This window comes from Thunnus thynnus, chromosome 11, assembly GCF_963924715.1.
Source record: "Thunnus thynnus chromosome 11, fThuThy2.1, whole genome shotgun sequence".
Classification (NCBI taxonomy): Eukaryota; Metazoa; Chordata; class Actinopteri; order Scombriformes; family Scombridae; genus Thunnus; species Thunnus thynnus.
The window spans coordinates 14,836,534-14,851,245 of record NC_089527.1 but is presented as its reverse complement, the minus strand read 5'-3'; the positions used below and the strand labels follow the sequence as shown (position 1 = coordinate 14,851,245).

The 14,712-nt window shown below is 39.5% G+C and overlaps 1 protein-coding gene across 1 annotated transcript in view; it reads right to left on the bottom strand.

The window, feature by feature from the left end:
• The window catches only part of LOC137192534 (microtubule-associated protein 2-like), an 85,881-nt gene that overhangs the window by 12,993 nt on the left and 58,176 nt on the right, over positions 1 to 14,712 (bottom strand). The window contains exon 5 of the mRNA XM_067603308.1: positions 3,680 to 3,947. Coding sequence (XP_067459409.1) covers positions 3,680 to 3,890 — 211 coding nt within the window. The 5' untranslated portion in view covers positions 3,891 to 3,947. The remainder of the gene's footprint in view (positions 1 to 3,679; positions 3,948 to 14,712) is intronic.

Genomic DNA, 14,712 nt, shown 5'->3' with positions numbered 1-14,712 from the left:
AAAAAGTTCAAAGGATGCAGGCCAAAACACAAGTTAAACTGATGCTGGCATTAGAGAGACTGTTTAATCAAGTTTAGAATGTGTGCATGCAAAGTGCCAGAGTTTAAAACAAAACTGGCCAGCTGGTTCTACAGACACGCCACAGGATTACTGGAAAACTTGGTTCACCCCATCATGATCACAGTAAATCATCAGAAATAATTACATACTTATTGTATGAGTAGGCAGATAAATGTGCAAATGCAATGTTAACTGTATTTCAGAGCAAATAAAACATCACACCTGGAATCAGACCAGTCACTACAGGTCAGATAAGGTTTGTGGAAATATAATTTGTTTTCATTTACACTACAAAAAAATGAAATGGAAAAAATACTTATCTAAGAAACTATTTACATTTAGGGTCATGTAAATGACTCGACAGGAAAATAAAACTATTCATTCATCAATTCATTCATTCATTCACAAATAACCTTTGAGTAACAGCTGTTTCTTCCATACTTTCTAATACAAGTCAGCCTGATTTGAATCTTGTCTTTAATCAAGAGCCATTTAGTGATGATAAAATGTTCTTTTTCTTTTAATTTCTTTTTCACAATATATGTGAGAAAAACTTTGAAACGTGACATGTTCTTGGAAGCATAATTGGCTCACAATCATTTGCATTATTGTTTTTATTTGAATATAATAGCAAGACTGAATGATACTTAAAACCTTAAAATGAGCATTGTCGACATAAAAATTGGCAGCTACATTCAAAAATACTGTTATCAGCCTTCAAATCTGGTAACCCCTAATAGTGGGGAGGTGGGAGGTTAATTGGGCTCTTGTCAACTTATGTAAAATGGCCTTGTCTGTGGTAAGCTACAGGCGAAAAGAACAAAAGCCCTGGCAAAATAAATTGTAGGGGAGCCGTTGCCATGGTTACACCATTGGTACATTATTGTTCTTGTCTCTAGGGTGTGAGGGAGGGTGGGGTGGTGGTTGAGGGCTAGAGAAACAGATTTTATGTGTTAATTATAGCACTGTTAATAACAGTATGTGATTCTGGTAAGGACTCAGAGAGCTGCAAACCCACGCACAAGAGTAGACAGGACACACATACACATCACTATCATGCAAACAAACACACATATATGACCACACACATCACTGACAAAAGTCATAGACAGAGCTTACAAATGCACTCGTGTTCTCAAACACAAGCACGCATATACAAACACTACACACTCATATATGCGCACACACACACACACACAAGCAGACAAAATCCCAAAATACACAACACTTTAGTACAAAAAACACAAACCTACTCTAGTCTGGACTGTCCTCTTCATCTGATTTGCCATGACTGACATAAACCAATTTCACATAAACACAAATGTATTGACTAACTGTTTTTCCATTTGAGTGTCACCACTGTGCCCGTCCCTGTGTTCACAGAGTTACAACACAAATGCACTAAGCAGAAGGGATTTACTGACATTTGTCTGCGCTTGAGCCTTGATTGCTAAAAACATGATTTTAAAATGCATGTCAGCAGTGTTCACAGTGTTTTCCATATTTACATTCTTAAAAACCAACAGCTAACATTACTAGTTTCCTTTCTCCCTGATTCTGACTATCCACTGGCTACCAGTATTCCTTTTTCTTGTGGATTTGCATGTTCCACCAGGTTTGATCAACACATCTTAGTGCTGTATATGTATGTCTGCACTTAGCAAAAGTGGGTTGGAGACACATTGCATTTGCTCTCTTTGCTGATGTAGCCATATGCAACTCTGAACCAATCACCAGAGATAAATCTTTAATGCTAAGTGTGTTAAGTCTTGTATATTATGGGCCAGATGTACATAAGTGCATTTGCACTCCACTTTTTATTTAATTAGTAAAATAATTCTTAATAAAATAAGATTTCAAGGCATACACTAGGGAACAGGGCAATTTATTTTTTTTTCAATTTAAGAATGTATCAATGGAAGTCAATTTCTGCGAGGAAAAGAAAAAAAAGTGAATATAGCCACAAGTGGCGATTCTGGGGTTCAAGCCAACACAGACCGTTAGAAGCTGAAAGCTTCAACAGCTTAATTAAAAATATCCACCAAGTTTGGTGATGGTTGGACAAACTGTCATTGATTTATGGCCACATTTGCGCCAGGCCCATGTATGTGTTTGGAACTGGTGGCACCCCTACTGAGCGATTTCAAAATAATTTAACAACTTTGGTATGAAACATATCCTGCGAGTTTTGTAATGATTGGACAAACAATTTCTTATTTATTGTTTGATTTGTGTTATGCCATGCCCATTTTTTGCAATTTTAGCACTCCCTACTGATTGATTTGAATAAAACTTTCAGGGTATGTTTCAGGTACATATGTGGACACATCCTGCAAGTTTTGTGTTGACTGGCCCAACAGTTGCTGACTTTGGTCTATTTATGTGATGAGCTATGCCCTTTTGAAGTTCACTGGTCAATATTTTGAAAACTAAATAACATAAAGACAAGCTTAATGCAACTTTTGATAAGCTTGGTCCAAAAATGATCCTCAGAAAATTTGGTAGAAATCAGACCTACGGTTTAGGAGAAGATGTCAAAAATATGTTTTTCAAAAAATTCAAAATGATGAAAAATCTATCTAGGCACAAATGGGCATGGCTCATGTGGATAGATTTGTCTGGACCTATAGAATCCAGGAGAGACTTATGTTTCAAAAGTTATAGGCCAAAACATATAGTTCATATGTGAACTATATGTTCAAGTATTCAAGTGCCACCATCTGGCCAACTGAGGTCATATTTCTTGGGCATCACTTGCACACAACTTCCAATCAATGGGCAAAAAAAATATAATATAATATAATATAATATAATATAATATAATATAATATAATATAATATAATATAATATAATATAATATAATATAATATAATTTCTTTCCTTCTTTCTTCTTTCTTTATTAATCTGCCACTTGAACCCTAAATTTGACCCCCTAAACATGCTCAAAAACTCACCAAATTTGCCATGCACATCAGGTCTGGTGAAAAATTTGATAAAATGTAAAAATTATCCCCCAAAGTGCCAAAATGTGCTCTATAGCACCACCTATGTATCTAATATGGCTGCCACTATGTGGAAGCAGTAAATGTTCAAAAAGGTGTGGGTTCGCTCACACTCTCCATTCAAATATATGAGTATTTTTCTGTGTCCAGTTGCAGTTACTTATTGTCTCTACACACCTGACAGTACACATGTCAATCAAACTTTGACCAGGTCATGTGGGTTAAAAGTCTTTCCTTTTCTAAAAATAGACTTGATAAATTAGGAAAATAATTTGTTTTACACACAAACTCATCAAGAGTTTTCAATTTACTAATTGAAATTCAAGTGAATGGGCCCAAAACTTGCATAATTTTGATGACACAGGTGTGAGCAAGACAGACATGTGTCACCCTGCAGAAAATTCTCATCCTGTCAATCAAACTTTCAAAATAAAAGCACACCACACTTGTAAGAAATATCCCTCATTATTAAAAAGCAAAATGATCTGATCCCGACGGACCAGAGTGTGAGGTCCCGACCAACGCTGCTTGCAGCTTTAATTTATAGTAAATCTCTGTTCCTCAACACAACCAAACTGATGACACGTAAAACAGAAATATTATAAAGATGACTTACCTGCAGTTATAGCAGGAGCACCAGTTAGCTCCCCATTGAACCCGTTCTCCCTGGTGGCGTAGGAGGCCGTGGTCATGTGGGCTCCACCAGGCTGGCAGGTCCTGTAGGTGGAGGAAGAGTAGCCATTGGCTCCATGGGTGCCAGCAGGCTCCTGCCCCGCTGATGGGTCCCACTGGGGGGCACCGTCTTCTGGCTGTCGACTGTCTGCCATGCTGGTGCAAGCTAGCAGCAGGGGAGGATGAGCAAGGGATGGGGTCTCTCCTTCAGGCTACAAGACAAGATCGAATGGAGGAGGCGGGACAGAGAAGAAGAGCATGGTCAAAACTCAGCATGTCAGTGTTAATAAGTGCAATGTTAGCAATGTTACATAAGGGAGAATGAACAGTGCACAGACAAACGGAGGCTCCAGAACACGCTACATCAGTCACATTCGCAGATCTCTTTTTGTCAGTCATAATCCCTGCTGCAGCTTCACTGCACTTCACTGTCAACAAAATCTGAAAGTGCATTTGTGCTTGTGTGTTTGTGTGTAGGTGGTTATGTGAAATACTGTCCTTGTCTATGAATGCAAGCAGGTAACAGCCACTACTGATTTGTGTGGGTGTAATGACTCAAATGGCCAGTGGCCCAGGTGAAAATCACAACTGGTTGGAAATGAATAGAGCGGACCTTGGATTTGTGTGACTCATGCAGGGTTGGTGAGATGTAAAGTGGGCTCTGATCAATCTGACCAGAGCCTTTCCAATGTTATAGACAAATAGCTTGTATCAGGTGGCCATTGTAGCTTACCGTCTAATTATATCTGCTGCAGAAATTCTGAATGGAACCAATCGAAAAAACTGTTTCAACTTGGAGTGGAACAAACCATCCTTTTTCCTATGAAATCTTGATCAGTATGTAGTAATTAATTGATTATGGCTGGCATAATGTAAAGGATTGATTAAGCACTATGCTACCGTGTGCTAAAGACGGCAGACCATTCACCCTGCCTTCAAGTTTGGCCAGACTGCGATCAAAATTTAACTGCAACCGCTTTTGATGTCATTCGGCCACTAGTCCCCACAGTTTGTAAGGTTGTTGTGGAATGTAGAAATTCTGGTTGATAAAGTAAAATGGCTTGTTCAAAACTAGCCGATACAAAAAAAAGGTTGACGGTGAAAAACATGTACTTATGAATGACTGGACTGAGATATAAATATTAATTTTGCCCGATGGACGTACAAGACCATTGTGCTTGATTTGCAATGAAACAGCGGACGTAACAAAGTGTGGGAACGCAGCATGCAACACCAAACATACCTGTTTTGAACAAAACTATCCCAAAATCACTGAGGTAAGAACCACAAAACTGAACTAGTGAAAGTCGTGATATCAAGGCTCCAGTAGAATAACTGGAACATTTACAACAATGACTGCAGTGAAGAACTCATTAATGAACTTACACCAGTGTCTCCGCCTGGCCATCACACCTTTTTATGCTCAAGTTTAAGGACTTGGTTACACAACAAAGGTGTTACATCTCACATTAATATAGAAATGCTGTTCATGCACAGAGTTCTGGAGTTTTTGTACTGAAATATCATCATCTAATGCACCCTTACTGGACCTGTGATGTGGTGGAAATTTATTAAGTGGACCTCTATGACTTGTATTTGAATACCCCCCTGACCTAGATTGTTTGAAGCATACCCTTTATCAGATGGTAATCTAAAAGTTCGTGTCACTCGTTGGAGTGTACAAAGTATTAAATAAAACTGCAAGAGGAACACAAAGCTTCACAGGAGTTTGGATAGTGGGAGAAGGGCATTATAGTCGGTACAACAAGTACAAGTATTTCCAGCACTGACCGACCACCATGGGACTTACATGTAAATGAAATAGCATGCTGGGTATAGATGATTGATCAGAACAGCATGGAGAGGAGATGAAGCAGAAGCAAAAGGGGGAAAATAGTGATCAGACTACATAATCACTTGAAGCAGAAACAGACAGAAGGATTCAATGACCTCTTGGACGATATTGGGTAGAAGGTAGGGGAAGGAGATAAATGAGTTTGATGTAGTGTAACATCAATACACCAGTTGTGTATGTTAAGACCTTAACTCTGGCTCTGCTCCCCTTATGTCGATAATTGAGTTAGCTAGACAAGTCTGTTGACAATTTGGGTTTATTTTTTATTTGTGTGATGTTGTTCCATTTACTTTCTAGACATTGCCATTGTATCACAATACTGATTTGAGGCAATTTCCATCTAAAGATAACAGCACCAATATTGGCCTTCAGACACTCACATTAAAACAGCCTTTGTGTGATGGGACACAACCAGAGATAAACAAAGGGCTGGGTGTGAAAAAGACAATCTGGAACAAAAGAAAATAAATGCTCTTATTAGGAATTCATGATTTTTACAGGGGGGTTGTGGCCGATGGTACTTCAAGCACTTGCCAAGCAGCCTGTGTAGCTCTGCATAAAAGGATGTGTGAAGGAGCAATTTGTCATTTAGCTCTGCAGTCTTCAGAGACTCAGAGACTGACGAGAAGTCTAGCAGATAAAATGGGAGTCAATAACTGCAGACTGAGACCAAGGTGGTGCTACACTGAGCACTAGTCACTGCATTCATAGTGCGTTCAATACTACCGCTCAAGGTCTGTACACTGATGCAGTGAGCAAGTGAGCAGAGAAGTCGAAATAGCTTTATAAAGTTAAATGACATCCAGTTTAAAGGTGTACTACTGCAGGATTCTCCTAAAAAACAATGTATAGACTCATAATAAATAATCAAATAATCAAAATAATCCCTCTCAATCATCTCTTATGAGCCACTAGAAGTGTGTGGTAGTGTATTTCTATATCTACAGAGACCTGCACTCTACCTGTATTTTCTTATTATTTTGCTGTGTTCAGGGCATCAACCTTTGGGCAGTGGGTGTGTAGCCCCCAGCCAATAACAACCTGCAGGGTGTGAGGTCGGGACTCGTAGTGTAACAACCAGGTCACATCACTGTCTCCGTCTCTCTCCTCTGCTCCACTCTGCTGCGCTCTGCTCTCTGCCTCTATGTCATGGATGTATAAAGAGCTGCAGGTTTGTGTGTCTGCTTGACCGAGGGAGGGGCTGAGCTACACACACTTGCAGAGCAGAGAGGTGGACACAGCGCACAGTATGCGCTGCATTCACACAAAATCCAGCAACCTTCCCACAGGGTTGTGCAGAGGTGTACTGAGGAGTGGGCATGTTTATTTGTGCTTTAGAAAGTAACTGCCGTAAACCAATCAGAAAATAATATTTGATTTATCTGATTAACGGCTTTGTTCTCACCAGCGCTGTTTGCTCTCTTCATTCACTCTATAGCTCTCTCAACCACTGCTGCTCTCTCTCTGTCTCTCTGCTCTCACCTTGCTCTGGTTGAGCAAGGGAGGAGGGGCCAAATTTGAATGCTGTTTTTACAAACACCAACCTACAAATCCTGCATAGTATGTCTTTAAAGTCCATTCAGGGCTCAGTGACAGGGCTGTGGGGTTACATCACATAAAAATGCTGGGAACCACAGGAATAGAATACCATAGGGAGAGAGCATAAAGGAGCAGAATAGTATTAAACAGACCGACAGCATAGAATAAATGCCTAGAATATGTGATGTCTGTAAGCCCTTGCAGTCTAAATGGATCAGAGTCAGGAGTCAATGGAGCTTTGCATGACTCAGCTCTGAAGGGAACGTCAGTGTGAATGAAGCCTCTACAGAGATTCTACAGCACACAACACTGCGCCATCTCCTCACTAACTCCTTTACAAAATGCTCACTCCGTCTCTGTCCAAAAGCCACAGCAGTACATTTTGGATCGCCTCTTCACTGTCGCTGTCCCTTCTGTCACATTTCCACCACTGTGACCCTGCTCGAGCCTCCACTTAAGAGCACCTCCGATATTAAAAGAGTCATAAAAAGCAGAGATGAGACTGCTGCCCTGATGCTATATCTCACTGCTGTCTGTCCGATGATGATGGTCACTTTAAGCTGTGTGGCTGACTTCCAGACCCAACAAGATTATCCTGAGTGGTGGTCAGGCTCAGGGCGTCGGTGAAGCCAGGCCCCACCTGTCTTCCTGGAGCCCTGTTGAGCTGCTGATGACAGTATTTAGTCTGTATGTTTGCGATGAGGGGTGTGCATGCATGTGTGAATGAAACAACACCACCTGCTGGGTGAAAGCCTAAAAGAAGACAATTGGGACTATTACAAAGCATTATGAAAACTCAGCATGCTGGGTTTAGAGATTAGAGAGGCATTAGGCATTATTATCATGTGAAACTACGCCTTTTTCACCAGCATAGATCACAAACTGGGGCTGCAATGCAATGCAGCATCCCTGCTAATTATTATGCTGTGTTTTGCTCTATTTGCCAAAACAAAATCCTGTGGTATGCTGTATAATGGGAAAATGCTGGATAGGATGAGCAGAGCCGAATTAGTGAGGAAGAAGTGCAGAGGACTGATAAGAGAAAAAAAAAAGGAAAGGAAAAGTGAAGAATCTTGTCAAGATGACTTTAGAGATGAAATGACAGAGGCAAGTGAAGAGCAGAAAACTGTAGATTACAGGATACCAGACAATATACAGTATATTGTCCAGATAATATAATGTCCTCAAGGCATTGTGTCAATTGAGGAGTGAGACTGTATGAGATGGTGATATGATAAAGTTAGATGTCAGGCGTCTTAATAGACAGCAGGTTCATTGCACTTGGCAAAAAGCCTGTGGCACTTTGCCAGAGGGATGGTGGATGCTGATACGCTGCCTCTCTGTCTCTGCCAGAGAAGAATGGAGCTGAATAGCTGGACACTACTGCTACTGGACATTTAGCATAGAAGCCGTTTTAGTTACCAATCCAAATACACTGCTCTATCCTTTTACAGTAAGGACTTTTTAAATGATCCAAACACTACAACCACTAATTTATTTTCATTAATTAGTAATTGATTGTAATAGCAAGCTTGATTACATTAAAAATGTTGACGTTCTCTGACAGGATGTTTTCCGACTGTACTTCCATTTACTCATGTAAAATAACAACAAACATTTGATTTCTGATCATTAACAAGACATACCGTGCTGATTTTTGTAAACTCCCATAAAACTTTTTATATATATGATACATAATTGTACAAATGCACATGAATATAGTTATATAATGATGGTGTACTGGCATGCAATTGTACTATTCAACACAGCATTCAAATAGAGCCTAACGAAAAATGATGTAGGTAAGACCCATTTATCCAGCACTTGACACTCCTGACCTGCTTTTGAAAGTATGTTCTGACTTTTCCGTGAACATAAAAATGTGAATTCTAAAAGAGAGGAGGCAAATGCAATATCTGATGGTATGGATTTAAAAAAAAACTTAATGACAGTCGAACACTGATACTTTAATTGATAATTTAATCTATTTGGTTTCATAGAAGAATGTTATTGTTGACAGATTAGAGCAGGGGGAAACAATATGAGGCTGTAGGTAAATTATATGTGTATGATGGATGGCAAAACAATGGCAACTCCCACCCACACACATATACATGCACACACACACACACACACACACACACACACACACACAAACACACAAAACAGTTACATCACAGGGGTCAAAGATCATTGACAAAGATCAAGGAGGCTATTCACACCCGAAACCATCCTTGAACTAAGACAGGTTAATGCTGCCTTATACAACCATTTGTGAAACTCCATTTACAGAGAGAAGTCAGTTGAGAGCTCGACAAGCTTAGTAAGTAAGAATTATTTTGCCTTATTTACTACAGAGACGGGAGAAAAAGGGAGAGAGACTAGAGAGAAATGACAGTAAGAACTGGAGTTTCTGGTGAGGTCTGAGATCAGTCAGAGGCTGAGTTGAACACAAACACACACACAGGCACGTTTCCATACACTCACTAGGTGCTAGCTAGCTTACAGCTAACATCTTTACAAATGGTGCATTGGCGGTTTGTGACAAGCAGTAAAATTTGCACGAATGACACTTTCTGTCTTAACACACCTTCAGGGGTGTGCAAAGTGGTATCAAGATGACAGTTTGGCACTCTTAGCTGAAGTCTGTAAGAGCGCTACCAACTTGAGATGAAGTGTCTTCCTAAAATAATGGCTGCCCTTCATGTGGTTTTCCTCCAGTGCTCAGTGTTGTTGATGATTAGTTCCCTTCTTTGCATGAATGTTACTCAAGGCTGCACTTTTCAAAATTATTTCATAGTAGCTAAGAATATTGCTGGGGACTCTAAGTATGTGTTTCCCAAGCAGCACAACAAAAGAAAGACTCAAAAGAATGCTCAGCTGGAGAGTTTTAATAGATGGTAATATTCTCACTTCTTTGTACTTATGCTAATTAAATGTTATTTCAAAAACCAAGCTATGACGTGTTTCCAATAGTAGCTATTCAGCTGGTTGCTAAGCAACATGTATGTATGTACTGTGTAGATACAAGTAGTAAATATTGGTTCACATTCGGATTTGTTTTACAGATTTACACATTAATAATTCATTTCATAATTCATTTGTTTCAATGGCAAACTAAGGGGGTGTAATGTATCTGATATTTCCGGATGCCACATACTGCAGCATGAAATAGTGACATGTCCTGAAAGTGTTACGAGAGCACACAAGGCTGAGAATTAAGGTGCAGTATTTCTTTCACTTATTGCATAATGGCAAACTGATCATCTTCCAGGAGCAAATCAGCAGTGAAAAGGTGCCTTTTCTGTCATAGTAAAATGAACATATTACAGTAAATATGTTGCATGTTTTACCCTTAAGCATGGCTGGAAAAAGTTTTGTTTTTGTATCAGAAAATCTGAAAAGCCTTCTACAGATGCTGTTGGGGGCAATTTTCCTCTCTATGTTCTCAGAAAAGACCACTCAGGTATTTTTACTGAGATAGGTTATTTAGAGAAACAGAGATGAATAGACCACAGAAATACAACACTGGATTTTGCTTTCTTATATTTAGTTATGTTAGATGTTTTGTCTTAACAAAGGAAAAAAATATTTAGCAGCAATTTTAAATCATTTTTTTATTCATTTGTTTCATTAAAACTTTGATTTATGCTAGGAGAGACGACAGAGCTTCATGATATCTTCCAGCAAATGCACACTTAACATTTGCACAGATTCACACATTGATACTGTAAGCTGCCCAGTATAACCACAGTGTTTTATTTACGTCTACTGAGCAGCTCTACTGGAGAAGGTCAGTGCCTGGGGTTACTGGGATACTTACTGGGTTCAGTGCCTTGCTGATAGGCACCTTGATAATAATTGTCAAGGGAGGGAAAAATGTGACTCCATCACTTTCCCGGACTTTATTTTCCCAGGGAGGGACAATTCTTATGAAATGATTGATCTATAGTCAATAGAAGGAAGATATACTGGAAAGGACACACTTCTGATTGTGAAGTAAAACCAGGACAAACACACACAAACACTTGCTCCACATAGACATTCCCATGGCCTCAAAATAGCTAGTGGGCTGCCTGGTTACACAATTATAGTCCATTAGGTGACGGACTGTAAAATTTTAAGTCTGATGAAGTTTGATGAAGTGGAATTTTATGTTTTTTTAGAGTCCAAAAGTTTCTATTTCATACCACCATTCCTTCTGCCAGGCCACTATCAAAGAACAAAAAAGCAAAGATTAAAATGACTCCTAACCTTCGATGAAAGGTTAAAAGTTTAAATGACTTTTCAAATGCTTAACCATAACCTGTCATCACAGCCAATCACGCTAGAACAGTTGTCAGAATCTGTAAAATGTCCACAAAATGTCCAAATGAGCCGAATGAGAGAGGGGCCAGTGTGTTTGACTGACTAAACAGTATTTACTGTTAATTGTGTTGTAGCAATACTGTTGAGTGCTGTTTTGTGTCTTCTGGGAGCTGTTATAGACTACCAGAGTATATTAACTTGACAAATTATCAAGCGAGATATTGCAGATATCAGCAGATTTCTGAAAAGACTAATTACAGGCTGTTTCTGCAGAAATCACCCTCTCAATAAAAATAGAAATTAGCAAAGCCAAATCTAATGACAACATCATACAACAATCACAAGTTTTTTGATGAAAACCTTGCAAGCTGTGGGAGTTTATTTCTCATTTCAAGACATGTTTCCCTTGTCAATTCAAGCATGTATCACAATGTGTGTCCAGCTTAAAGAGATGAAGTGGGACTGACATGAATGCAAAATGAACACATCAGCCATAACGATTCGAGCCAGACAAGGTAATCACTAAGCCAATTAACTAACCCATTTGTGATTTCTATGGCTCTTACCTGCTTCTTCGTCTTCTTTTGTCTGATTTCTTAGCATCCTTTCACCTATGAGTCTTCCTCCCACCTGTTATTTCTTCCTCCCTCTTCACCTACCTCCACCTCCACACATCACTGTTCCTCCTCCTACTCACTCCTCCTCCTCCACCTCTCATCAGGCTTCATCTTTCCCCTTACTCTGCTCTCTCTCTCTCTCTCTCTCTCTCTCTATCTCTCTCTCTCTCTCTCTCTCTCTCTCTCTCTCTCCTCAACTCCCTCCTACGTTCTGAACACTTTCACATGCCACCAATTCACTGTGTGTCTGCGTGTGCGTGCCTGTGTGTGTGTGAGTCACACAGATGCTGCATTGCAGGGCTCTCCTCTCAGGGCCGTCTCACTGCAGGAGCCAGGGAGCACAGGAAAGGAGCTTGGAGATGCAAGATGTAGTTACTCTAAAGGTGTGTCAAGGCAGAAAGCAAAGCAAATTTTCATCTCATTCATGTGAATTTGACCACTGGACTGTATGTGTTTATTTGCTCTAAATAGCCAATATACCACCTGTATGTTAACTATAAGCTAGCTAGCAAAGGATGCACCCACTGTGTGTGGGAGTGTGTCTGTGTGTTTGTGTTTAGCTCAGCCTCTGACTGATTTCAGAATCACCACAAACTCCAGTCCTTTCTGTTATTTCCCTCCAGTCTGTCTCCTTTTGCCTCTCATCTCTCTACATTTATGAAGCAGATTCATAAAACCCCTGGATATGCGCAATCAGTTTTAACTCAAGTTGAAACATTTTCAACTCAATTCATGCTGCCATGATGAAATTCTCGTCCAATCACGTCTTTTCATTTCCATTTGAGTCTGTATGCAATTGTACAGCGTCTAAAGTCCGCTTCAAATTCTGTCTGAACACACAGTAAGAGAGGTTGCGTATTTTTACACCTCAGTTTTTGTACAGATTAAACAAAAAAGATTTAACGTGTTAATCACTGAGCCTTAGAGGTCTGGTAGGTGGATTCTGTAACCTTTGGACAGAGCCAGGCTAGCTGCTTCCCCCCATTTCCTTTATGCTAAGCTAAGCTAACTGGCTGCTGGCTCCACCTACATGTTTACCAAATAGACATGAGAGTGGTATCAATGTTCTCATCTTACTCTCAGCAAAAAAAGTGAATCAACATATTTCCAAAAATGTCAAACTATCTAGCTGTTCTACATTTGTGTCATGTTTGAAAGCCCATGTTAGCCCTGAGGCTAGATTTAATGGAGCAGGAGAAACTGGAGTTTATTTCTAAATAATTGAGCCAAACTAGGCCACCGAGTCCAGTGGTCAGGTACTTCTCACAAGAAGGACGAAAAAGGGCCTTATCATACTGTATGGAAATGGTGTCTATTACCTTCATTCTTTGTGAGTAATTCTTCACAGTAACAATTATTATGTAGCCAGGTTGGATTGAAATATAAAAATAAGCATGTCAGTGTCTACTAAACACCTCCATCCATTATAAAACCTGAAATAAAACCCACCTCATTCCTGCTTTAAGGTGCTGTTAAAAGAATTCACTATTAGAGCAGCTTTCAGTGTGAGTTGTAGTGAACGTGTAAATGTGGCTTCAAAGGCTTTTCATCTGAGACATATGAAAACTTAGGATTTTTTGGCATGAAAGGAAAAAGATCACAGCATAAACAGCATATGCTGTTTAGCAGCTTCAATCCAGGAATTATGTGATTAGTGCAGTATGGGCCTTTAAAAACCTATGACCAAGTACAGATAAAAAGGAGAACACAGAAAGACACCAGTTGCTTCCTGTTTAATAAGACAGTTATATTCTCCTTTAGAAGCAAAGGTGGCAGTAGCTTAATATTGCTATAGCGTTGCAAAAGGTGGATGGTCGTGCATAAAAAAAAGTGACTGACATTGACATGTGGTTCATATCCTGTCTCATACCTACAGTCAATGTTTTTGTCTTTTAACCATGACCACAACCTTTCTGTAACTTTGCTGAAGTAGTTCTAGTTGCAGCCAAAAAATTATACATTCCTCTATAGTGCTAATTACTCACTTCAAAAGTAATGTTCAAAGAGGGAACCAGAAGAGGTCATTCCAGTTGTCGTTGTCACAACCAATCAATCTCATTTTATGACACTGCATGCCTGATTGCATCTCCAGCCCCACCAGCTACACATGAACAGAAACTGCCATAAACGATAGTGTAGCAGAGTTTGTATTTGTAATGTTTTGAACATTCAAACTGCAGCAAGGATAACATGTTGTGACTGTAAAGTTGTTTCACCTGCAGTAGTTGTTGGTATGAAGTGAAATGTTATAGAACAATGCATATTATTTACTGAAGCAATGAAGCAAAACACGAATCAACATTTCTCAATAGAAGAGTGACTACAAATTATAACAATAGATCATAAATCAACCATTTTTATTAAATATCAGCCAATGCGGATTGGAGCATCCCCCTCCAACAACACTGATCTAATCTTTTAAACAATGTTTTATTTTCCCCATTCTTCCTGTGGTTCTCACCCATGCTCATTCTATGTCTATCAGTTTGTCAGTTGGTCGGTCGGTCCACCACTCTGGTCCAAACTGAAATATCTCAACAACTATTGGATGTATTGTCACGAAATTTTGACTTTGATGATCCCTTAACTTTTCCTCATCATGACAAAATTTGAAAATGGTGAACATGGTAAACATTATACCTGCTTAACATTAGTATG